The following is a 23,703-nucleotide window of genomic DNA, read 5'->3' as shown; positions in this document are numbered from 1 at the left end:
TCAAGCAGGTAAGTGCGCACCTACAGACACACACATACACACACACGTGTAAGGGCGTGGCACGGACCAGGCACAACAGGGGACGCACCTCGGCACATGCACACACGGCTGGACAGACAGGCGGCAGGCCCCGCCTCCACCGGCGGTCCCTCTGGAGGCCCGCGTGAGACAGGAGGGGAGCCCGGGGCCCAGAGCTGCCCGTGTCAGGGGCTGTACTCGTGGCTCCTCTGGGCCACCGCAAAGCGCCGCCCGCCCCGGCGGAGCTGGTCCCTGGAGGACACCGTCGGTGCTGTTCAGCAATGGCGACACGCGGCTCCCCCGGGGTCCTCTCGGGGGCCCGTCGCCACCCTGGCTATCCGCCAGACGCACCGGGTTTTGCGGGACTTCCCACTACAGCCAGTTCGAGTTGTGGCATCGAGTTCTCCACACCATCCGCTCTCAGAGTCTCCGTGCCGTTAGGAGGTAAATATAAAAGGTGTCTGTGTCTCAAACCCAACATGGGAGTGAGGGAGTCTCCCGGGCTCTGTCCCTCTTTGGGACCAGGGCTCCTGGCCACCGAGGGCTGGGCAGAAACGAGAGGTAGGCCTCCGTCGTACGCTCAACGCGGCAGCTGTGTGTAGTTCCCGCTGCCAGGGCTGCGTGTGGGGAGGGAGAGGCTTAGATCTTCACGTCTTCCTGCACGCTGAGCTGTGAGAGGGTCTTCTTAATGCGCAGGGCAGTCAGGCGGGCCGCGCCGTTGGCGTACCAGCACTCTCGCATCATCTTCCCCATGACCCGCAGTGCCTGCACAGAGACACGGAGACCCGGAGACCCGGAGGCCGCGTCAGCCGGACCCCGCCCCGGGAGGCCCTCCTGGCCTCGCTCCCCCTCGCCTCTCAGCAGAGCCTGGCACCATCTCCCCTCCCCTCTGAGCCCGGGGAGCGCTCTGCGAGCCTCTGTCTCCCCTCGGCCCTCCCTTCCTCGGGGACCAGGAGAAAGGGGAGGACTGGCCCGCGAGTGCAGCCAGCCGGCCCACCATCGGGGTACTCCGGATGGGGGTACCCGAAGTAGCCTGTGCTCCGAAAATCACTTCTCTCAGGTCTGAGAATCCGTTTGTACGCTTCCGTACTAACTGTGTTCTTTGAAGGAGTGCGTGAAGCAGGCACACCAGGAACGCGCCTGGGTGCAAGCAAGCACATGGCCGGAATCCCGGGGCTCATGTGCACGGACGGGATGGGGGTGGGGAAGAAGCAGGACAGGAGCCCCTAAAAAGCAATCCTGTCAGAGGCGGAAAGCCACACGGCCACCGCCTGGACCACACAGGCGACCACTGTGGTCAGGCCAAGAGATGGATTTGGAAGGCCACCTATGGACCTCTACCGGTGACCGAGGGTGACAAAGGTCCCTGATTGCTGTCCTAGGCCAGTGGTTTTCAAAATTTCAAAAACTGACTGAAGAGGTTGTGGGATGGGGGAAGCTGAAGACCAGTTCTCTCAGCTTCACAACTCCTCCTCTGAAACCCTGACCTGAGGGCTCCAAGGCACATTTTGGAAAATGCTGCTCTATTATGCGACGAGAAGACACCACCTAAAATGTGAGCTCAGCGATTCTGTTCTAAAATGCAGAAATGCCCTCTAGTGGTTAGAGTCCTTTCTAAAAGCAGAGCCACGAGGGCCCCGAAGACTCTAAGACCCCAGAATGCCATGTTTATTTGGAACCTGTATCATGAATTTGTCCTCATTTCAATTATTTCCCCCAAATGCTGTCCCTGACCCACTCCATCTGTATCTCCCCCAAATTCCAATCCTCCACACCCTCCTCCCTTCTGAGTTTTTAGAAAGGCCACCTCCCTCACAGACATGCCTTCTAAGTCCTGTCCTGCCATTCTTCTATGCCCAGTCTGAGCTTCGCTTCTTTTCTGGATGCCTCTATTTGATTCTTCCACAGAGCTCAGCTCGTCCCTGTGGTTCCAGAGCCATCTTTCTAGCTAGACCGGTCTAACGGTTCCCACCCAGTTTTTATTTCTGTCTTTTGCTGACCACCTCTTATCTGTGTCTTGGGGAGCAAGCCTTTTCTTCTACTAGGCTGTCCATTCCCAAGAGGACCCTACAGTGCCCAGGACAAGGCACTGTGGCCCCTCTGGGATTCGTATACAACAGCACATAACAGTATATAAGTGACACAGGGGGTACCTCTGGGCATGGCCTCATTGGCAAGCTCTTTCTCTCTTTCTTTCTTTTTTTTTTTTACTTGGGAAACCCTTTTTCTAAAGTAGAAAAATCAGGCAGATGGAAAAGCCACAGGAGGCAGGGAAGCTTCCTACCTCGTAACTCTGCCACCAGTTGGGGATGTTGGGACGTAGCTTCTGGTCACATACGACCTTTCGCATTTCCTCAATGGAAGGGTCAGAGGGCACTAAGTCATAATATGGTAGCTGATACTCTTCATGGACTCCTGGGAGAAAAGAAAATACCCACCTGAGTTATCAACAGAAGGAGGGCATTACTCAAAAACCTGTAACAACACTCACACCATGATCTGTAAATACCACTTCCCACTAAGAAGAGCTAGGGCTCTTGGAAAGGTTGGTGGGTTCCAGGAATGGGATTAAGAGACACACGAGATTAGTAAGGAACATCTCTGTCATACCAAAAGCAAGCAAACTATCAAAGACTACTGAGGTCATGTTAAAAGGCACCAACTTGAAAAGCTCCCACTGGCCAAAGATGAGAATATTTAAGCAGAAGTAAGACTAATCACTTCAATGGAAGCAAATATTTTAAGTCCACCAGTTCATTATACTTTAAAAAAAAAAAAAAAAAAAGGACACCCAAATCCTTAGTCACCTTTGTAAGACGAGAGGTAACAAGTTCACTGTTTTGAAAAATGGTAAATAAATGGGAAGAATCAAGTATTTTTCCTGGTTTCCCTATTCAAACTACATATCTTGGTAACCAAATGGGACAATTATGGGAAGTTTCTCTTTAGAGAAGAAATCTAGCTAATACATGACGATTGACAGTATCAGAATACTGGCATTTTTCAACCTCTAATGAATATGCTCATGAACAATGATCACTGGTGGCTGTTAACATCACAAAAAGAGAAATGACTGGTATTATGTGCCTTGTAACAGAACTCTGGGGGAAAAATATATATGATTCTAGTCATTAGATGCGACTATCATAGGAAAGTCACAGGACTAGAAGAACACGTGAATGCCATAAAAATGTAGTTGCCAAAATCTAGACAGGAAAACTTTACAGGTCAAATGACCTGGCTTCTCAACTAAACTGCAGAAGAAAAACAGTGGAGGGGGAAACTATACATTACAAGAAACTTAAGATGTGTATCAATCAACTGCAGTGGATGGACATGATTTGAACCCTGATTTGAAGAAACCGTTTTAAAAAAATTATGAGACAGCTGGGGAAATCCCAACACTAACTGATGTTAAATGATATTAATGTTCACTTTTTAAAGTGTGATAACTGTATTGTATTTAAGTCCTTATCTTTTAGAGCTACAAACTGAAACAGTTTCCATAATAAGCTAATTTGAAAAATCCAACGTAACTCTCCCATGCCTTTTTCCAGGAAAAATTCTGCTGTTCTGAGCTACTAAGACAGATATTTTTTAAAAATGCTTATTTATTTATTTTGAGAGACAGAGAGCACGAGCAGGGGAGGGGCAGAGACAGAGAGCGAGAGAGCGAGAGAGCGAGAGAGCGAGAGAGAGAGAGAGAGAGAGAATCCCAAGAAAGGGGCTCAATCTCATGACCTGAGCCAAAACCAAGAGTCAGACGCTTAACCAATGGAGCCACCCAAGTGTCCTGCAGTAGGGCAGATTTTTAAATAGAGTCTTGGTAAACATCTAAGGGATGCTTTAGAACCTATGCTCTGGCCTCAGTCTGCCGGCGTTTGAATCCGAGTTTACTAGCCGTGTGACCTTGGACAAATTACCTATCTCTGTGACTCATTTTCTTCATCTGAAAAATTATGACAGTAATAGTCACCACCTCTTAGGTTTGTAGTACAGATTAAGTGAGCTTATACACAGTGAATGGTGAATAAATGTTAGTATTATTTAGGGGTGCCTGGGTGGCTCAGTCGGTTAAGCATCCGACTTCAGCTCAGGTCATGATCTCACAGTTCATGAGTTTGAGCCCCGTGTCGGGCTCTGTGCTGACAGCTCAGGGCCTGGAGCCTGCTTCCGATTCTGTGTCTCCCTCTCTCTGCCCCCCTCCCTGCTCACACTCTATCTCAAAAATAAATAAATATTAAAAAAAATTTTTTAACCTATTATTATAATACTTAGCCCCAATTCCTGAATGGTGTAAGAAAGAAAAAAATTAACTTATTGACAGTTTAAGACCTGTATGACCAGATTTTTCTTAATCTGTTTTATCTGCATAGAATGATCAAAGTTTTAGGGTGGCCTGGCTGGCTTAGTCAGTAGAGGATGTGACTCTTAATCTCAGAGTCTTGAGTTCGATCCCCACGTTTGGGGTAAAGCTCACCTAAGAAAATAAATTTTATTTTTTATTTTATTTTTAAAAATTTTTAATGTTTATTTATTTTTAAGAGAGAGAGAGAGAGACAGAGTGTGAGCAGGGGAGGGGCAGAGAGAAGGAGACACAGAATCTGAAGCTGGCTGCAGGCTCTGAACTGTCAGCACAGAGCCCAATGAGGGGCTCGAACCCATGAACCGTAAGACCATGACCTGAGTCAAAGTTGGACGCCCAACCAACTGAGCCACCCAGGTGCCCCAGAAAATAAATTAAAAAAAATTTTAAATGTACAATTCCATGAGTAATACCTGTGTGGCTACTCCATAATTTGGATCTTCCCAAACACATCAGAGATGGAAAAGGGCAGTAATACAGAAGAGGGTTCTGCTGGAAGACTTGTCAGTTTTAATTCATTTAATTTAAATTTAATTTATTTCATTTCCAATGACCTAGAATCTCTTACATCAAAGATAAATAGCTGAGGGAAAGGTTCTAGTGGTTCCTGAACACATTCACATGGCAGAATACTTGGAAGTCGCTGTAAAGTACTGATGTGCTAAGTTAATGATAAAAACGGTTTCCTGCTAGGTCTGATACTACCTTTTACTAGATTCTGGCATGGGTTAACAGGTGCAAATGCCAAAAATGTAAGAAAAAATTACAGGAAGAAAAAACCTCATTTTGAGAAAATTCTACATATAAGAAACTTTCTGCTCCAGATTCAGAAATTACCACTATTATTTTATCAACGAACCCCCACATTTCCCAGCACTGTGGCTAGAGAGCCATGTCAGAACACACTTAGTGCCTCTTGTGTAAAGGAGACCCCCTGAATTAGTCTGGAACTATTCCTGCCCAGGGCTTTCCCAACCTCTTAAGGATCAATAAGGACGATGTGTTTTTAAAAAAAAAAAAAAAAAAAAAGCCAGACAAGCCTCCGGAATGGTTACTTCTATGCAAAACACTATCCAACAGAGTCAACACACCCTTGTACAACCCCCTCCAACGTTCCCTCATCTTTGAGACAATGCTGAGTTGTGACAGGCTCTGGCACTAGGCATCCAACAGATTGTAAAAAGAAAGGAGGCAGTCAGGCACCAGCACCCTCAGGTGATCTGGCATTCTAGACTGGGAGGTAGGAGCAAGAGAAGGCCAAAAAGAAAGGTACCTCCAGAATTGCATCTTCGAGCAATCTCCCAATACACAAGGCCGAGCGCGTAGATATCGGCGCATTTGAAGGAGTCAAAGTGCTTCATATTAATGGTCTCATCGAGTACTTCGGGGGCCATGTATCTGCAATAGCAAAGGAAACAAGATCATGCACAGAAAAGGATTTCGTTACTTAAATCAAAGTCGTGATTCAGGGGCCCTCTGAACGTGGGAATGCATCCCCCCAAGAATGGCCCTTGGGGAGGAGCAAGTGATCGAATTTCTTTATTGCAAACTCCCATGTTTTGGATTAGAATCTAAATACTTCAGCACAGGTTAGGTGATACCAGGCTGCTCTTATTTGTACCTCTATTTTTTAGCCACCGGAATTTATTTTAATCATGTCTTGATTTCTTGGCAGAGGGATCTGTACTGCAGGTCACAGGGCAATAACAGTGCCCAGTATCTGGTTGCCACTAGGGTCCTAGACTTTATTAAATGTAGCCAGTGATGGGTTGAGTTTAAATTTCATTTTGAACCTCTTTTGTTATCTTACCTAATTACACATATATGAAAATTAATTCTAGCTGATCATCAAAGTCTCCCTCAGTTAATTAGTACTACTCAAGCCACTCCCCTCCCGCCCACCCTCCCCAACACACATACAGAGTAAGGCAAATCAGGGGATCACCTCAGGCCTCACACTTTGGGGCCTGGGTAGCTGCACTCATTCATGTCAAAAGGGGAAAACCAGCAGCACAATTTAGTGAAGTTCATGGAGATTTGACAGGTAAACAGATCTCCTCTTCTGTCCCATTACAAGACAGTTCCATTTTCAACTCACAAAGTCAGTCTGCAATCACAATTCCTTACTTCTTACTTCACTTCTGTATGAAGTGGGAAGTAGGCCCATCATCCTAAAGGTGCCCCCAATCTCCACCCTAAGATCACCTCTGCTCTGGCTTGGCAGACTTGCTCTCTAACCCCCAAGCAAGACACAATCCCTGCCTCCTCGGGGTCTCTGCACAAGTACCCCTTTGGACTGCACATGCTTCCTCTTGTCCTAGCCAAGCCGGGTGCCTGTCCCCCCTCCAAATCTTTTTCTAGATTCTCTTTCTCTGCTGCCTCCCCCTGCCCAGGAACAGCTATGTGTATATAGTTCTACGAAGCTGTGCTCATGGCACTCGTATCTGTTAGATGCAACCAGTTCAGCTTTCCACTGTGGGGAGTGGGGCTTCAGTTTAGCTTTCAGTTGTCTGAGAGCAAGGGCCACACCTCCTTTTCTATGCTTCTTTCTCCCGTGCACATGGGAAAGGGCACACAGGTGCTACTCGGTACAAGGGTAGGACAATGGCAGAGGCCCAGGGCCTTCCTACCGTTTGGTTCCCACCCTCTGATTTGGGGCAATGTCAATGGTGTCAGTGACCGCATCATGGCGGACAGCCAGGCCCAGGTCTGCAATGGCGCACATGCCATTTTTCTTCACCAGGATGTTCTTTGATTTTAAGTCTCGATGAGCAATTCCAGGCTTCCCTGACAGAGAAAAACATAGGGATCTTTACAGAGAGATAGTATAAATGTTAAAAGCATAGTCTCTGCAGCCAGATTATGTGGGTTCGAGTCCTGGCTTTGCCTCCCACTAATCCAGTAACCCTAAAAAAGCGACTTAACCCGTCTGCACCTCTGCCTTCTCATCCATAAGGCTACCCCAGTCCTTACTTCATGGTAATGTGAGGATTAAACGCATTAGTGTAGGTAAGTGAAGAGCTTAGAAGGGCATGCGTATTAGCTGTTACCACTATCACTACCCCCGCCCCCGCTTTCCCTGAACGGATATGCTCCAGGATAGAACTGCTAAGGAATTCCAAGGAAAGCTGCTGCACTGGCTAGGTTCTCACCGTCAAACAGGTGAAGATCAGGACTACTATTACTACATTCACGGGAGCTAGGAACAGGATCAAACATCAATGGTTGGCTTTCTGTCAGGGCCAGCACACGCTGTTGCCCTGGTCAACCAGGAATCAGGGAGCACACCACACCTGCTACCTTGATGAGAACCATGATCCCCCAGAGAACTGAGGCTACAGTCAACAAACGAGGAAGCCTGAGGTCTTCTTCCTCCAGGAGAACCCTCCCAGGTCAGTAAAGACCAGTGTCTAATCCATCATGCAGTCCGTAAGCCAGCTGCTTCCAACGGTGAACGCTGAAATTACCAAACCGGTGCTCCTTTGCACTAGCTTGTTTCATCTTCTGGGTTCCGTGCTTTTACCCGTGTACCGTGGGCTCCTGAGAGGGCAACTCAGAACACTAGCTCACCAACCAACACCCGTGCCAGGCCATCAAATGACAGACAACGGAATCTTCATGTTCTAGAGCCCCTGAGGGCATTCTAAAGACAGAGGTGAAGAGACCCCAATGGAAATACCTCTTGTTCTCATGTAGAACTCAGACCTCTCTCCCTTAGATTAGGCCACAGTTCCTGAGGCTCACCTCCAACTTCCTCAGTAAAGACGAGTTCTGGGAACCAAATCAGGATGGTACAGGCTTTTAAAGTCTACTCAACTTCACTCACCAGGGTTCACTCACCTTGGGTACCCACAATCTCCATGTGCAGGTGGGCTAACCCACTAGCCGCAGACAAGGCCAGCTTAATCATCCCCTCGATTGTCACCGTGTACCGGTTAAGATAATCAAACAGGGAGCCATGCTCATGGTAGTCTGAGACGAGCCACAGCTGTGTCCAGGTGCCATTATCTGCAGAGAACCACAGAGGAGTTCTGGAACAGGCACAACTACCAGCAAAAAGGTTAAAGCAGGAAAGAAAGAATATGTAAACGACACAAACTCCAACTAGACTCCTGAATTCACGCTTCCAGTCTCCACACTTCCTGGGCCCCCCTCTATACCCGTTTCATCTACACTTGTCCACCAACGTGGGGCTCCAGGAAGGATAGAAGAGCAACATTCTTAGACCTGCTCCCTTATTTCTTGCAGGTGGCTGTCTCAGTCTGAAAAAGATCTACTCATCTACACGTTAGACCATGACTGGCTGCACCCACCGCTGTCAAGGAGGAGGGCTTCACAGACCCTCGCAGTGTGCTCCGGGACCCTGCGAGCACAACCTAGCCCCAGCAGCTGTCTCATCTGTAATGTCTGCTTTCAGTCCACTGCTCCCAGTAGGCAATGAGCTCTCTGGGAGAAGAGCAAAGAGCTCCTTTATGCGTTACTGTATTCCAAACAACAACAAAATGCTTAATTTATTTATTTTGAGAGACAGCACGTGCATGCACATGCATATATGCAGGAGAGGGGCAGAGAGAGAGAGACAGAGAGAGAGGGAGAGAGGGAGGGAGGGAGAGAGAAAGGAAGGAAGGAAGGAAGGAAGGAAGGAAGGAAGGAAGGAAGAAAGAAAGAAAGAAAGAAAGAAAGAAAGAAAGAAAGAAAGAAAGAAAGAAAGAAAGAAAGAAAATCCCAAGCAGGCTCTGAGCAGTCAGCACAGAGTCCAACATGGAGCTCCATCTCACAAACCATGAGATCATGACCTGAGCGGAAATCAAGAGTCAGATGCTCAAGTGACTGAGCCACCCAAGTGCCCCCCAAAATGCTTTTCAATGCAGGAAGGGCACACTTCCAAGTATTCCAGAGAGGTCATCTTATCCTCAGAAGAGCAATGGAAGGTGGACAGCATGCACTTTTATATGAGGTGACAGGTAGGAGGCAGCGTGTGGTGGGAAGGAGGAAGGAGAAAAAGAAAAACCCAAAACTGGTAATCTAATTAGGTTATGCTTCTGTCAACAGGAAGATTGGAAATTGGATTGAGATCTCCCAATTCCAGGCTGGTGCTAGTTCCAGGACACTATACTATATATATCATGCTAAAAAGGCAGAAACGAAGGAGTCCGATTTTTCTTCTCCCTTGGCCCTGATGTGAGTTTTTACGGCCAGATCCCTACTCACACAAGCTGCCAGAATCAATAAAGGGAGTGGCTCTTGGAAGAGCACCAACCTTGGTTTCTCTGATTACAAACAAGGGGTCCACCCAACACACCATTCCTGCACTCCAATCAGCCCTGAAGTCGTGAGGACCCTGGCAGTTAAGTTAAAGTTAAGGGAAGACGTCTTCTGATCCTTGAAGCTACATGTAAAATTGAAATGTTATCAAAGGTGCTGCTGTTTTTAAAAAGCACAGCTTACGCAGAGGGAGTGTACAATTCTCTCTTCCCCTTCTTCCCTTGTGTTTGAGTCTGAGCCTCTTCAGCCTGGGGGCAGCTGAGGCCGTTACAAACCCCCACAGCAATATGAGGAACCAGCAGTCCGATGTCGTTTTCGGAAAGAAAAATAAATACTTAGCATCTTCCATAGGCTTTGTAGACACTAACTTCTAAAAACTGCCATGTCACGGGAGCAGACTGTGTCACAAGGGCCAGAGAGACTCTTCTAAAATGTAAACACAAACATCTCAGGGTCTTTCTGACTCCACACGCACCACCTGCCCATGTGTCTGCTGTCCCCTCTATCTGGAAGCTGCGAGGGCAAGGACTGTGTCCGGTTCTCGTGTGTGGTGATCGGAGCAGCGGGATGTAGTCAATAAACGTTAGTGAATCAAAGAACGAAATGCCAATTACTACCCACTACCTCAGAATAAGATGTAATCCTCTCAAAAAGGTCCTTCATAATCTGGTGTCTACCTCTCCACCCACACAGCCAACCCACGTCACTTTAGGGTCCCAAACACACCTTCCCTCTACACGTGTGTCTCAAGTGCCCTTCCCGCTGATTTTTCTTCCTGACCAACTCCTGATACTTCCTGATGCCTCAATGAAGTCCAGGTATGACCTCCCTGACGCCCATCTCAGCCCCAATTTGTGCTCACCAGAACAGTGTGCTGTTTGACTACTTCCTATAATCAACTGTTAGTTTGCTTCTCGCTTTGCTAGTCAGTGAGGTCCTCCAAAACGAGGATGCTCCTGGCCATACAAGAGACTCAAAAAGTAAAAAATCAGAAGGGAGAGGAAGGAGGAGCTCAGGGACTCAGGTACAAGCAGACCAAACACTGAGCTGGAAAGACCATCGGGGAGCAACATTCTGGGTAGCCAGGTCATCCCTGCCGTGCCTGCTCCACTGCAAGGGTGGACGATGCTGATTATGTCACAGAACATGGACCGCATGCTTTTCCGGGCTCTCCCTCCCTGGCGGGACAGAGACCACGGTTCTTCATTCTAGTGGTTTTCAAGGTAAATTAACTGGAACCCTACAGGGACTCCACTAGGGGGGAGGGGAAGGGCGCAGGCAGGCTAAGGGGTTCATCTTGTTTATCTGCTTAGTAACTGCTTGCTTAATAGCCTGGCTTTCTGTATAAGCTTTGCATAGAAGAAAAGTTGGAAGGACTCGCAGCTTATTCAGACTCTCTTTCTACTGGTAACAACCACGAAGGCAAACAGAGCAGTGCAGTCCCACAGCTGTTCAACTTCCCCAGTCACCCCCTGCATCTGGGACTACTGTTGGCTTTGGGACACGCTCCCAGCCCAGCTCTTTACCTTTATTGTCAGCAGCAATAAATCCAAGGATGTTCTCATGGCGCAGCATGACTGTCTGGTAGATCTCTGCTTCCCGGAACCAAGACCGTTCTTCACGAGAAGAGAAAATCTTCACCGCGACATCGCCACCCCTCCAGCGGCCACGCCACACTTCCCCAAACCGGCCCTTGCCAATAATCTCCTGTAAAACGATGGTTCGGGCCACTGTGCGCTGGACAAAAAGGGGCAACCCTGGGGACCAAAGAATGGAAAGAAAGCAGATGCCGTAAATTCGCTAAACTCTGCAACTCCCACCCTCACTGCCACACTGGAAAGGCCGGTACCATACAGTGCCCCTGCTCTACCCTGGCCCGCTGACCGTGGAGAGCTGAGGGTGCCCCACACCACGTCCAGGTATGCCAGCAGGGGCGAAGCCAGGCAGAGACTGGGGGTGAATGAACACAGAAAGGGAAACACATGCGATCAGCTGTGCCTCATTTAAACAATTTCTCCTTTCAGTTAGTACGGACGACAGACTTGCACACAACCCCTGATCAGATTTATCAACTCTGCAGCCGGCCTCTTGTGGGCCAGTCCACCCACATCTGCTTTAGGCAGACTGAAGAGGAAAGAGGGCAGAGAGGATGAGAGAGACGGGGCTTGAGCCCCAGGGGTGCCTCCGGCCATTCTGCTCAGTGGCCACTAGAGGGCGGTGCCATGTGGCCCATGAGAACCAAACTGGGCCTACAAGGCTCCCACCTCTTTCCTAAGAGATCAAAGCTCTGCTCACAGGTCAAGCTCCAGACACAGAATTCAAGACTACCCATGCTTATCCTAAGATTAATTTTACTGTCTTTGTAGGGCTCATTTATTGCTTCATGCAATCTATCCAATCACACTTACTATCATGACTGACTCTGAATTCTCACTTCCTCTCCCAAACCAAATAAACATGTTATTAATCCCTAAGTCCTGTGGATGTGGATGCTTACTACACACTAGGCACTATGATAAAAGCTTCAGATAAATTATCTCCTTTCCTCACAACCACCTATATAAGTTAGATGGTGTTATTATCCCCATTTTACAGATGAGAAAACTAAGGCTCGAAAGGGAAAGTTAAGGGGTGCCTGGGTGGCTCAGTCGGTTGAACGTCTGATTTCAGCTCAGGTCATATCTCATGGTTCATGAGTTTGAGCCTCGCATCAGACTCTCTGCTGTCAGCACAGAGCCTGGAGCCTGCTTCGGATCCTCTGTCCCCTTCTCTCTCTACCCCTCCCCTACTTGCTCTCTCTCTCCCCCTCAAAAATAAACAAACATTAAAAAAAAAGGGGGGGGGGGAAGTTAAGTAACTCATTTGAATTCACACAAGCTGCAAGAGGCAAAGAAGGGATTAAAACCTAGACCTACAGAACTGTCTGACTCCAAAGTTGATGCTTTTAACTACAACAGTATAGAATCACCAAAATGTCTCCCATCAGACCCCTCTCCTCTCCATCCCCGCTGTGCCCGTCCAAGTTCTGACCCTTCTTTAAAAGACTCCCAACTGGTCTCTCCACCTCCCTCGTCACCCTGCTCCTGCCCTGCATACCCACAGACAGCCCTGCCTCACCCTACCCTCCCTAACAGGAGGTTGGTAAATGAGTGAATTCACCCTCCACACCACTGCCAGAATTCCTTCCACAGGAAAATACGAACATTTACTTTGCCACATGAAAACTTCCAGTGGATGCCGCTCATCTTACTGGATAAAGCACAGCACCCAAGGTCCTTCCCACCTGGCCTGGCCTGCCAGTCCCCATCCTCCAGTTGGACAGGCCATGCCTAAACACACAGTGAACTTTCGTGCCTTTTTGTCCTTTTGCTCAAGGGGTTTTCCTTGGCCTGGAACGTTCCCTGTCCTCTTACTTCCTTAAACCTCCAACTCAGTCTTCAAGACCCCTTTAAGTGCATCCTCCCCCATGAGGCCCTTCCCAGCAATCCCTATCTCTTCTACCCAATTCTGGGTCAGCTTTTTTCATCTTTGTTTACCCTGTATCACCTGGAGGGTATTCAGCATATATTTGTTAAAGGGAATCGAAAGTCACATAAGCAGCATGGACTTATTGCTTTAAAAACCACAGTATTAAAACTCCAGCACCTTGGAAACTCTGCATATTTGGGATTGATAACGGACTAGACCATCCAGGGAGAAATAGTTATTAATCATTTTACTCCGGATGACTAAGTAACCACCATGGACTTTCGGTAGCTTCAGCTAGTTCTGATCTTAAAAAAGACCCCAGAAAACCTGAGCTACCCTCCAGTGACAGCAAATCAAGTCACAGAGTCAGTCAGGCAGTTCTAACCACTGCCCTACCTCTTTCAGCAAAGAACAAGACATATATTTTCTCTCTTCCTAAAAATATGCAGCTTTTAAATATATCCATCATTTTGGCACTCTCTACTGCAGAGCTTAATAAAGGCAAAACCACTGAAATTCAGGAGATGTCACAGCTCAAAGTATTCCTTGTGTTCAAGGAGGAATGTCTGCCCATGACTGATGGCATAATTTCCCTACAGAACAATAGTCTTGTCACATGGCAAGGAAACCTACATAAACACGTACAAAATTCTCACAATATAATTCTGTGTGTTTTAGCTAGAATGGCGATAGTGACCTTTGCAAATGACTTTTTTTTTTTACAAGAACAGAATACCACCATCACTAAAATAATTGTTTATTTTCATAAAAAGACTCTTTTGTAGTCATTTCACATCTAATAGCCAGCTGAGGTATACCCTGAGACCTGAGCGACCCCAGCCCCTTTATCCTGAATTCTGGGCTCACATCAAGGTCCAGGGTTCGGTTCAATTCTCTCATCTGACAAAGACTCGGTTACCAACAGGCAGTACAGGAAATGGTGCTGATAGCCTGCTTCAAGCCCAAGTTGCCTTTATTTAACCTCCCCCAAAAACCCTTGGGCAACTGGTACAAGTCAATGATTCACCAAATCCCAGCTCTCAGCTTTACTCAATGTCCTTAAACTCCCCTTGTGGTTGCTCGGAGATCAATGATTAGCTGTCACCACACCAAGAGAAACCCGGCACACTCCTGTTTCTCAAAAGGGGCCCTTAAATTGAGCACTCCACTGCTCAGGTGGAACCAGGTGAATTTTAATAGACATACAGTTACAAGACTTGAAAAGAGGCAGGGTTTCTGGAGTGGAGAGTTTTGCACTTGACCTTTGGAATCCCAGGGAATGAAAGATTTTCTGTGAACCCTTTATCTTATTACATATCAGACTCTAAAAGAAGGGGAATTATGAAACCAAACGCCTCAGTGCTGGCAGAAACAAGGGCAAGGCCCAGTCTTCAGAAATGCTCTATCCTGCTGGGGAACAGTGACGAAAACCAACAACACACACAACCGCTGGAGAACTCAGTACCTGAACCAGACCCTGATGTGGAGAGATCGTAGACAAGATCCTGGAGCGTCTTGTCTTTGGAGAGACACATCTCACACGAGGGATCTTCCATATCCAGTCTCTGGCGGTTGTGATAGACACGCTGATGATAGTTAATGACAAGGAAAACAATGATGATGATGAGAAACAGGAGGAACACTGGGCCAGCAATAATGCCTACCAGCTCCACGGGGCCCCACATGGAAGGGTGCTCAGACTCCTTGAGGTGACCTGGGTCAAGTGAGAGAGGAGAGGGAAAGAACACAGTAAAAACATGGGAAAGCTCTGGCCTTATTTGTCCCCGACACCTCCCTCCACGTGCGAATGCCCTTTCCCTCTCCCTGCATTCAAGGTGTCCTCGATCTCCCAGGTCTCACTGGGCTATGTGTCTGCCTGATGTTCTCAAATGCAAACCTCTCCAGTGAAGGGGCCCTTTTCAGCAATCACGCTCACAAGGCACTGTGTCACCGCCTGCCTTTCACGGGCCTATCCCGCCTCAGTGTCCCAGACAGACACCAGGTTCTGTGCCTCTACTCGTGATAGCTGTGCTAAGCTCTGCAGCCTTAAGTACCCCCTCCTCCGATCTCCCCAGTAATGCCTTCTAAATGGCACATTTGCAAAGGGGTGCCACCTAAAACTTCCCAGCCTGGATCGCTGTCCTTCTCTTCCAACTCCAGCCTCTCTTCCCGTCCCGCCATCACCCTCACCCAGCAGCTGCCTTCACATACCTTTCCATGGGGATCCCTGCCTGGCTCTCCCACCCCTCACCAGCTGCCCATGGCTGCTCAGCCAGTCTCCAAAGCGCAGCTTCCACCTCTGGGACAACCTTGACAGTCTGCCTCCCTCAACCTCTTGTCTACAAATCTGACCTGGGAAGAATCCTATCCCCTTGTCACCTTAGGGAACATCAAAAAGATACCTTTACCTATCACCAAACAAAGGGATTAGGGAAGAGTAGAGAAGGACGAAATGACAGGGGTGCCCTACCTCCAGGATGAGCCAATAGTCCAACAAGGGTGTCCACTCACCACTGGGCACCCTAAGGTCGATCCTGTTGCAGAAGTCAGTATAGCAGCAGTGGGTGTTGCGGAGGTCCTCAGAGCTGAGGCAGTAGAAGGGTTTCCCGGCGGGGACCAGCTCCACTTTGGGGATGCAGGTGCGCACGTGGTGCTCCATCCCATCCAGGTTGAAAATGGAAACCATGCAGGCCCCATCTGTTTCACACGTGTAGTTGGCCTGGAGGCAGCTGGTACATGCACACTGCAGAGCTGCAGGAAATTTGGGAATACGGTGACATTAACGGTGAGATCCTATCCTAGGTCCCTTTCCAGACTTAGAACATAATCCTTTAGCATACTGGATGTTCCCAAATAAGGAGCTTTTATAGAGAGAGGGCCAGAAAGAGGACACCGTCAACGGGAGCACAAACTTTTCACCTGTTTATTCAGTGCAGAAAGCAGGCTTGCAAGCCCTACCATTTTCTTCTAAGTGTCCTCCCTATCTTATGCCTGTGAGAAACAGAGAAAGGACCTTTGAACTTTGCCTTAGACTTATCACACATTATTTTGTGGCTGGGAGAGAAGCTTTCCTTTAAATAGACGCCTGAGGACTAGAGGAAGGTACCTTCCCCTTGGAAGACACAGGCCACCACCTCCTGCCCCACCCCAAACCATCCAGGCTTCCTCACTTGACAATGGCTCACCGACCGCATCTCCTTTCTCCAGCGTTAGGCATGCCCACTGTTTTCTGAACGCAGTATGCATGCTCTCACACATTCTTTTGCTGCAATGCTTTTTTTCCTGGCTACTTCTCACAAATCCTCTAAAATTCAGCTTAACCATCACTTCCTTTGAAACGCTTCCCACCCACTAGTCCAACATCCTCCTCCTCCCGTTAGTCCATGGCAGGTGCACCTCTCATGAGGGACAAAAAGAATAACCTCCAAAGACGATATTAATGCCCTCCTCATCAAGTTATTGTGAGGATGAAATGAGCTAATATATAAAATGTGTTCAATAAATTCAACCTACTCTGGAAGGCCCCTGGATATCACATTTAAAATATAATATCCATCCATCCATCCATCCATCCATCCATCCATCCATCCATCCATCCATCTTTCCAAATAGGCAGTGTATGCAATCATCTCTGGGACTAATGAGTTCTGCTGGGTGTGTTTTATACATAAGTGTGCCCTGTTGACAGGAAATTACTGTAAATGAATTTGGCGCCTCTGAAAGCCAGTTCAGCAGCCCTGGAATCTGAAATCCTTTATTTATCCATCTAACAAGAATAGCACAGACAGCAGCAGTTGGTTCTCCCCAACACTGTCTCTCATGGGCCTAACCTAGCCCTGACCTCTTGGAACCAGCGGGAGTGTGGCTGTGGCCACTAGGACACTTAGGTTGGGACTTAGCGCTGAATGAAGCGCCCACCCATCAGGGAATGGAGGTGGCAGAGCCCACCCAAGTCTCGGACTGGACACTCAGTGAATAATATCTGGCTACCAGGTGGGAATATATTCAAACCGAAGCCCCTAGAGAAGAGACATTTACGACCAATCCCATGAAAAACTAGCCTGTTGTAACTTACCCCTTCAGGCTGTAAACAGTCTATCTTTGTCTCTTCCTGCAATACACTAGAAGGCATCTCTCGGCTTTTCAGTTCCAAAGACCGATTCTAAATATCTCAGTGTCCAAGCCCCCTTCCCCAGGCTTTCTATAAATGACGCGATCCCTCGCCATTCCCACCCAAGGAAACAAAGCAGAGCGCACCCGCACACTGACAGGTAAACGGCCGCTGTGGATCCTCTACCGTAAGGCCTTCGATCAAAGCCCTTTCTTCTGGGAGGAATTCCAAAGCACGCAGCTACCTGCTGAAGGGTAAGAGTAGCGTTCTATTTTAAGGGCAGGAAGTTTAAAGCAGGTACCCTTTAGACTAGGATCCAAATCATAAAAGGAATTTTAAAAGTAAGTTCTTCCTAAACTTCGATTCCAACCCTTTTTAGACACAGGAAAGATGAAGAACTCTCCTCGTTTTCCCCCAAATGCCTTTATTTGCTTCCCCTTTTATTCTTGCCAGCTGAAATTTACTTCCGCAACTCTCTGAATACTCGAGCCAAACCTCTTCTACTCACACCGGAGTCCTGACCGGTAATCCAAGAAAGCTACTGCCCCTCCCCTTGGTGTGGACATTCAGGCACAACGGGGTTCCCCATGGAGCGCACACCTCTCAATACATGTGCCGTGACATCCAGCACAGAGAACAGCATTGGGCTATTTTGGGAAGCAAGAAGGGAAAACGAACAACTCCAAGAGGGCTATTCTGAGCACAGTGGGACACACAGGCCAGACCCGTAGCCGCCTTTTGAAAAAAAGCTCACTTCTGAGTCTGTCAATTAGACAGGAGAGCCAAGAGTCTCTGATTCCAGATATTTATTCTCCCTTCGTTGGTTCACGGCCTCTTTCACAGTGATTCATTCTGGAGAACGAACACACCCACACGTGGCTCATTATTTTTGGGAAGTACTTAAACAATCTTGGTGTAAGACAGGAAAGAACAAAAGTGGTGAAATCTATGTGAGACGGGACGAAGAACGGAACTGGGAGCAGGGCCATGCGGGTTCGTGATAAGGACTTAGGCAAGTCCCTGAATCTATCTGAGCCTCAGCCGCCTAACCAGAAAATACCATTTATCTTACAGAGATGGTATGAAGATTAGCCAAACATCCGCTAAGTGCTGTGAGTATTCTGAGAAAGACTCTCCCTGCGCACATCTGTGTACATCTATACATTTTACAGAGTGAGGGAGAAGTCTGAAAAAGATGGATTTTAAGATAACCATCACTACTGCCCACACCCCTGAAAAGGTTTCAGTTACTACCAGTAGAGCCACAGCAGGGTATCATGGCAGGCACAGGTCAGAAAGAGCCAAGCTCAAATACCAGTGCTAACATTAATCACATGACCTGGAGCACCCTGGTTTCCTAATCTGTAAAGTGGGGCTGTTAATAATTATTTTACAGGACTATGTAGAACTATATGAAATAATACATTTCAAAAGTGCTTAGCAAATAGGTGTTCAGTAAATTTTAATCTCTCCTCTCAATGTAAAACTCAAACACACACACACACGCACAAACGTGTCTCTTTAACCACTAATTAGGAAGTGGCAAGTTACAGTAAGACCACAGCAGGCACAGCAAGAAACTGCTGTTCTGGTCTCAGCTCTGCCAGTAACTAGTCGTGTGGCATTGGGCAAGTCATTTAACCTCCCTGAACCTCACTTTCCTCATGACTGACCAGAAAGAAGGGAGTGAACTAGATGACCTCTACATCCTCCAGCTGAAATCTGAATCCAGTTTGTTTTTAAATTCACACTGTCTGAATCACTGATTCAACAATGGGAAGTGGTGCTTTAAATGTTATATACTTTTTCCTGAACTTTAAAGACAGACGTTAGGGCTAGTCTTGCGTTAATGTTCGTTTTTCAAAATAAGTGATAATAAAATTATAAAAATACCTGAATTTACTGTAAACGTACACTATACTAAATCACAAACCTAATCATGATTTCTTTGAAAAGCTAAATCTGGACTAATGAATGCTAATAGCCCTTTATAACCTACTTCACAGTGACTCATCAGGTTAAATCAGTCTACACGCGCGCATATAAACAATACATACATACCTAAAACTCTTCCGTATTCCATAACCAAAGAGTTATGTAGTAGAAATGACACAATTTGGAAAACCAATCACAGAGGAGTATCAAAATCACTCTAGACACAACCAAGTTAAAAAGTGGTCAGAACGACAGTCTCACTAGCCCAGCATTTTGTTATAAACAAGTCAGTCAAACCGGAACTAAAGACAAAACCACCTAAGCGAGATTTGAACGTGGCTCTAAAATATGATGAGAAGGTGGTATGTGGGAGGATGTAGATGCAAATTTGATTCATGAGAGAGGCTGTGTTTGGCGGAAGACCAACATGTCCCAACTTGAGCAGCCTCTGTCTAGGTGCATGTTATGGAGACACTGACATGGCCAGCTCTCAGCAAAGACAATCCCACCGCAGGCAGGAGACTGGGGTTGGGTCTTGTCTCTCTGACCCGCTGGCCTACACGGGGAGGACACGCAGCAAGGGTGTGGCTCATGGGAATTCCCAAGCGCCACCATACAGGCATGGACTCATGGCCACTCAGCCCGCTATTCTGCCCTAGACTGCATCTCCAGGGGACAGGGCAGGGGGGCGTGCAGGGTGGTAGCACCAACCTCAAAAGGTAAGAAGTGAGCCACAAAACGGCCACATTTGTCCGGGTAGATAAAGGTCCACAAATGTTCTAAAATGCTTTAAAGCGACAGGATTTATGATTTTTAGCTTATATCAACTGCTCCTTGGGGAATTATAATAAGCTTCATCAATTTTGTACTAGAACGGAGCACTGCCCTGTTTGGGCACACTAAGCTTGCCTCTTTCAAACCTCATTGGGCTCACCTTCTACTTTTATAGTAGCCAACATAGTGCCGAAATCAGCTGGCGTAGCCCTTTCTCTTCATGATCTTGTGACTTGATCATAAACTGCCTCTTGGCCCTCCTCCTTCCAGATGACAGCATCCGTCAGACAGACCAAACTGATAAGAATAGCCTATTACAACCCATGATTATTTTAATTAATCTTCTCTGGACCTTATCCAAATCCTCCAACAGCCTCCTTAGGATAGAACAAAGACTACAACTCTGTGATCCTAAATAGCCAAAATGATCTTGGGGGGAATAAAAAGAGCAAAGTTGGAGGACTCACACTTCCTGATTTCCAAACTTACTACAAAGCCACAGCAACCAAAACAGTGTGGTACTGTCATTAAGTATAGACACGCAAGGGGCGCCTGAGGGGCTCAGTCGGGTAAGCATCTGACTCTTGATTTCAGTTCACATCATGATCTCACGGTCCATGGGATTGGGCCGCAGGTCCAGCTCCACACTGACGGCACGGAGCCTGCTTGGGATTCTCTCTCTTCCTCTCTCTGCCCCTCCCCCACTTGCATGCTGCACGCAACCGTGCACTCTCTCACAAAATAAATACACTTAAAAAAAAAAAGGTATAGATACAAATCAAAGAAATAGAACTAAGAGTCCAGAAACAAAGCTACACATCTGTGATCGGCTGATTTTTGATAAGAATGTCTGGGACATTTAAGAGGAAAAACTAGTCTTCAACACTTGATGCTGGACAACTGGATACCCACATGCAGAAGAATGATGTCAGCCCTTTCTTCACACTGGACACAAAAATTAACTCCAAATGGATCAACAGCTTAAATATACAAACTATAACTTATATTCTAAAACTTCTAAAACTTTATAAAGGAAAACAGAGGTAAACTTCACGACTTTGGATTTAGCAACGGTACCTTCGATAGGACACCAACTGCACAAGCAACAAAAGAAAACCAGATAAACTGGCCTTCATCAAAATTAAAAACTGTAAATCAAAGGAAACTATCAAGAGAATGTAAAGACAGCTATGGAATGGGAGAATATATTTGTAAATCACATATCTAATAATGGTCTAGTATTCAGAATGATTACAAAAGAACTCATAACAACACAGAACAAATAAAAAATGGGCAAAGGACTTAAACAGACAATTCTCCAAAAAAGATACACAAATAGCCAAAAAGCACATGAAAAGATGTTCAACATCATCTCAGACGCAAATGAATTTTAAATGAAAATGAAAATCAAAACCACAGTGAGACACCACTGCACGCCCACTAGGGAGGCCGTTAAGAAAAGGAAAAATAACAAGTGTTGGTGAAGATTCCGAGAAACCAGAACCCTCATATCGTACTTTGCCAGTAGGATCATAAAATGGTGTAGTCACTGCGGAAAAGTTTGATGGTTCCTCCGTCAATTAAACACTCAATTACCATATAACCCAGCAATTCCAACCCTAGGTATATCACCAAAAGACTGAAAACAAGTGTTCAAATAAAAACTTATACATGAATGTTCATAATAGCACTGTGCATATAGTCAAAAGGTGGAAACAACCCAGATGTCTGTCAATGAGCGAAAAAACAAAATGTGGTGTATCATCCAGCCATAAAAACGCATAAACTATTGATATACACTACAATATGAACTTTCTTTTTTAATTTATTTTTTAAATTTTATTTCTTTTATTTTTATTTTATTTCTTTTCTTTCTTTCTTTCTTTAGTTACTTATTTACTTGTTTGTTTTTGAGAGGGCACGCACAGGCTCACGTCCAAGAGGGGGAGGGGCAAGAGAAAGGGAGAGAGAACCCCAAGTGGGCTCCACAGTATTACCCCAGAGACCAGTGTGGGCCCGAATTCAGGAACAGCGAGGTCATGACCTGAGCTGAAATCAAGAGTCGGATGCTTAACCAACTCAGACACCCAAGTGCCCCAATATGAATGAACTTTGAAAACACTACGTTAAGTGAAAGCAGCCCCATACCGTACGGTTCCATTGATATTAAATATCCAGAAAGCACATTAGTGGCTGACAGGGGCTGGGGGTAGTATGGAAAGGAGGAAGGGAAGTTACTGCTTAATGGGTTACCGGGTTTCCTTTGGGGTAAAAAGTTCCAGAACCAGATAGTGGTCACGGCTTGCAGAAGGTTATGAGGTTACTTAACAGCACTGATGATGGTCGTACTTTGTCTCTTTCTCTCAAGAATAAATAAATGTTAAAAACATATATATTAAAATGGTTTAAAGTGGGGGCGCCTGGCTGACTCAGTCAGTAGAGCATGCAATGGCTGATCTTGGAGTCATGAGTTTGAGGCCCACATTTGGTGCAAAGATTACTTAAACAAATTTAAAAAAAAGAAAAGAAAAAGAAAACTGGAGGTATAGTGTTCTTCAGATTGTATCCTTCCTGAACCCCCATGCTCTCCAAGATGTACCAGCAACCTCTGAGCTCCACAAGGGAGGAAGCACTGTCCTGCTTTGCTTCGCCATTTCTCACTGGCGTCTAGCAAATAGCACTGGGCTTAATAAATCTTAGCCTAATAATCTGAGAGGGAAGGGGGGCTCTGCCACAGTGGCTTTTACCATCCACATACATACGTTTCTACGTGTGTACTCTTAAAAGAACTCCACTGCTTGAAAAAAAAACAAAGGAAAAAGACAAAGAAAGAAGAAAACCGGTGTTTAGTAACTTCTGATCTACTCAACTGGCCAAATGTTTGGGAAAATCCTGAATCAGGTTAAAAAAATGGAGGTGTCTGGCACTAAACTGTCACAAAATCGAGATAACGCTTGGTTCTCCTGGCAGGGAGTGATGGGGGACAACAACTGGGAACTGACAACATACCAGCAGCCACAACTCTAACCTAAGTAGAAAAATCTTGCAGTGTTGAAGTAAAGCAATCAGCTGCTGCTACTGGTTGGTAAAAAAGACCCAAGTTACACTTTCACCCTTCACCATCATCAAAATTAGATTTAAAAACACATTAAAGCAAAACAAAAACTCTCAAGTATCCAAGAGCCAAAACAAAGTCAAGTTTTACATGTGTAGTTGGGTAGTACCTAAAAAAAACAAAACATATACTGGTAAAAAGCACTTATGAAAAAAATGTAACTGACTTAATAAAGGAAGTTATTTGTAGGAGGAGGGAAAAAACCCAGAGATTTAACAATAAGACACTTGATAAGCTTGGTATTTAATTCCAATCTGGGAAAGGTCTCAGAATGGGGTTTGCATAAGAGAAAGGTGTTTGAAAAGCCAGCTCCACACTATATCTATTCTACCAACTGCCTTGCTGACATTCTACTTGGAGACAAACCCAACCTTAGAGAGCTGTTTAAACAAGTTCACCCCTAAGCCTCAGGTCTAGAGAATGAAAGCTTTGTTCTCACTCAAAAGAGACGTTTGATGTTTATGCTAAGGAGACCTGTCATTGCAGCTTAATTTATGGCTGACTGTAAATACCTGAGTATCTACAAGGGCCCACCTGCTGCCCAGGAAAATGTCAAGGTAAAACTGGATTGAGTGGCATCGTTACTACAGAGCGTGCCCGGTGTTCCTAGGAGCGAAGCGTATGGACTCAGCTGTCATGTTCAGAATATCT

The 23,703-nt window shown here is 46.3% G+C and overlaps 1 protein-coding gene across 4 annotated transcripts in view; it reads right to left on the bottom strand.

Moving 5' to 3' along the window:
• Positions 1-435: 435 nt before the first annotated feature.
• The window catches only part of ACVR1B (activin A receptor type 1B), a 31,862-nt gene continuing 8,594 nt past the window's right edge, over positions 436-23,703 (bottom strand). For 3 of the 4 annotated variants that reach the window (XM_023257090.2, XM_045061834.1, XM_023257091.2), the window contains 8 exons: positions 15,629-15,868; positions 14,583-14,831; positions 11,176-11,406; positions 8,225-8,392; positions 7,015-7,171; positions 5,658-5,782; positions 2,303-2,433; positions 436-783 (listed from right to left, as the gene is read on the bottom strand). In XM_023257090.2, coding sequence (XP_023112858.1) covers positions 658-783; positions 2,303-2,433; positions 5,658-5,782; positions 7,015-7,171; positions 8,225-8,392; positions 11,176-11,406; positions 14,583-14,831; positions 15,629-15,868 — 1,427 coding nt within the window. In that variant the 3' untranslated portion in view covers positions 436-657. Of the gene's footprint in view, positions 784-2,302; positions 2,434-5,657; positions 5,783-7,014; positions 7,172-8,224; positions 8,393-9,832; positions 9,956-11,175; positions 11,407-14,582; positions 14,832-15,628; positions 15,869-23,703 lie in introns of all 4 variants that reach the window. The other variant, XM_045061835.1, reaches the window with a different exon arrangement.

This window comes from Felis catus, chromosome B4, assembly GCF_018350175.1.
Source record: "Felis catus isolate Fca126 chromosome B4, F.catus_Fca126_mat1.0, whole genome shotgun sequence".
NCBI lineage: Eukaryota > Metazoa > Chordata > Mammalia > Carnivora > Felidae > Felis > Felis catus.
Note: the sequence above shows the minus strand (reverse complement) of the source record. Positions and strands in the feature narration are given on the sequence as shown.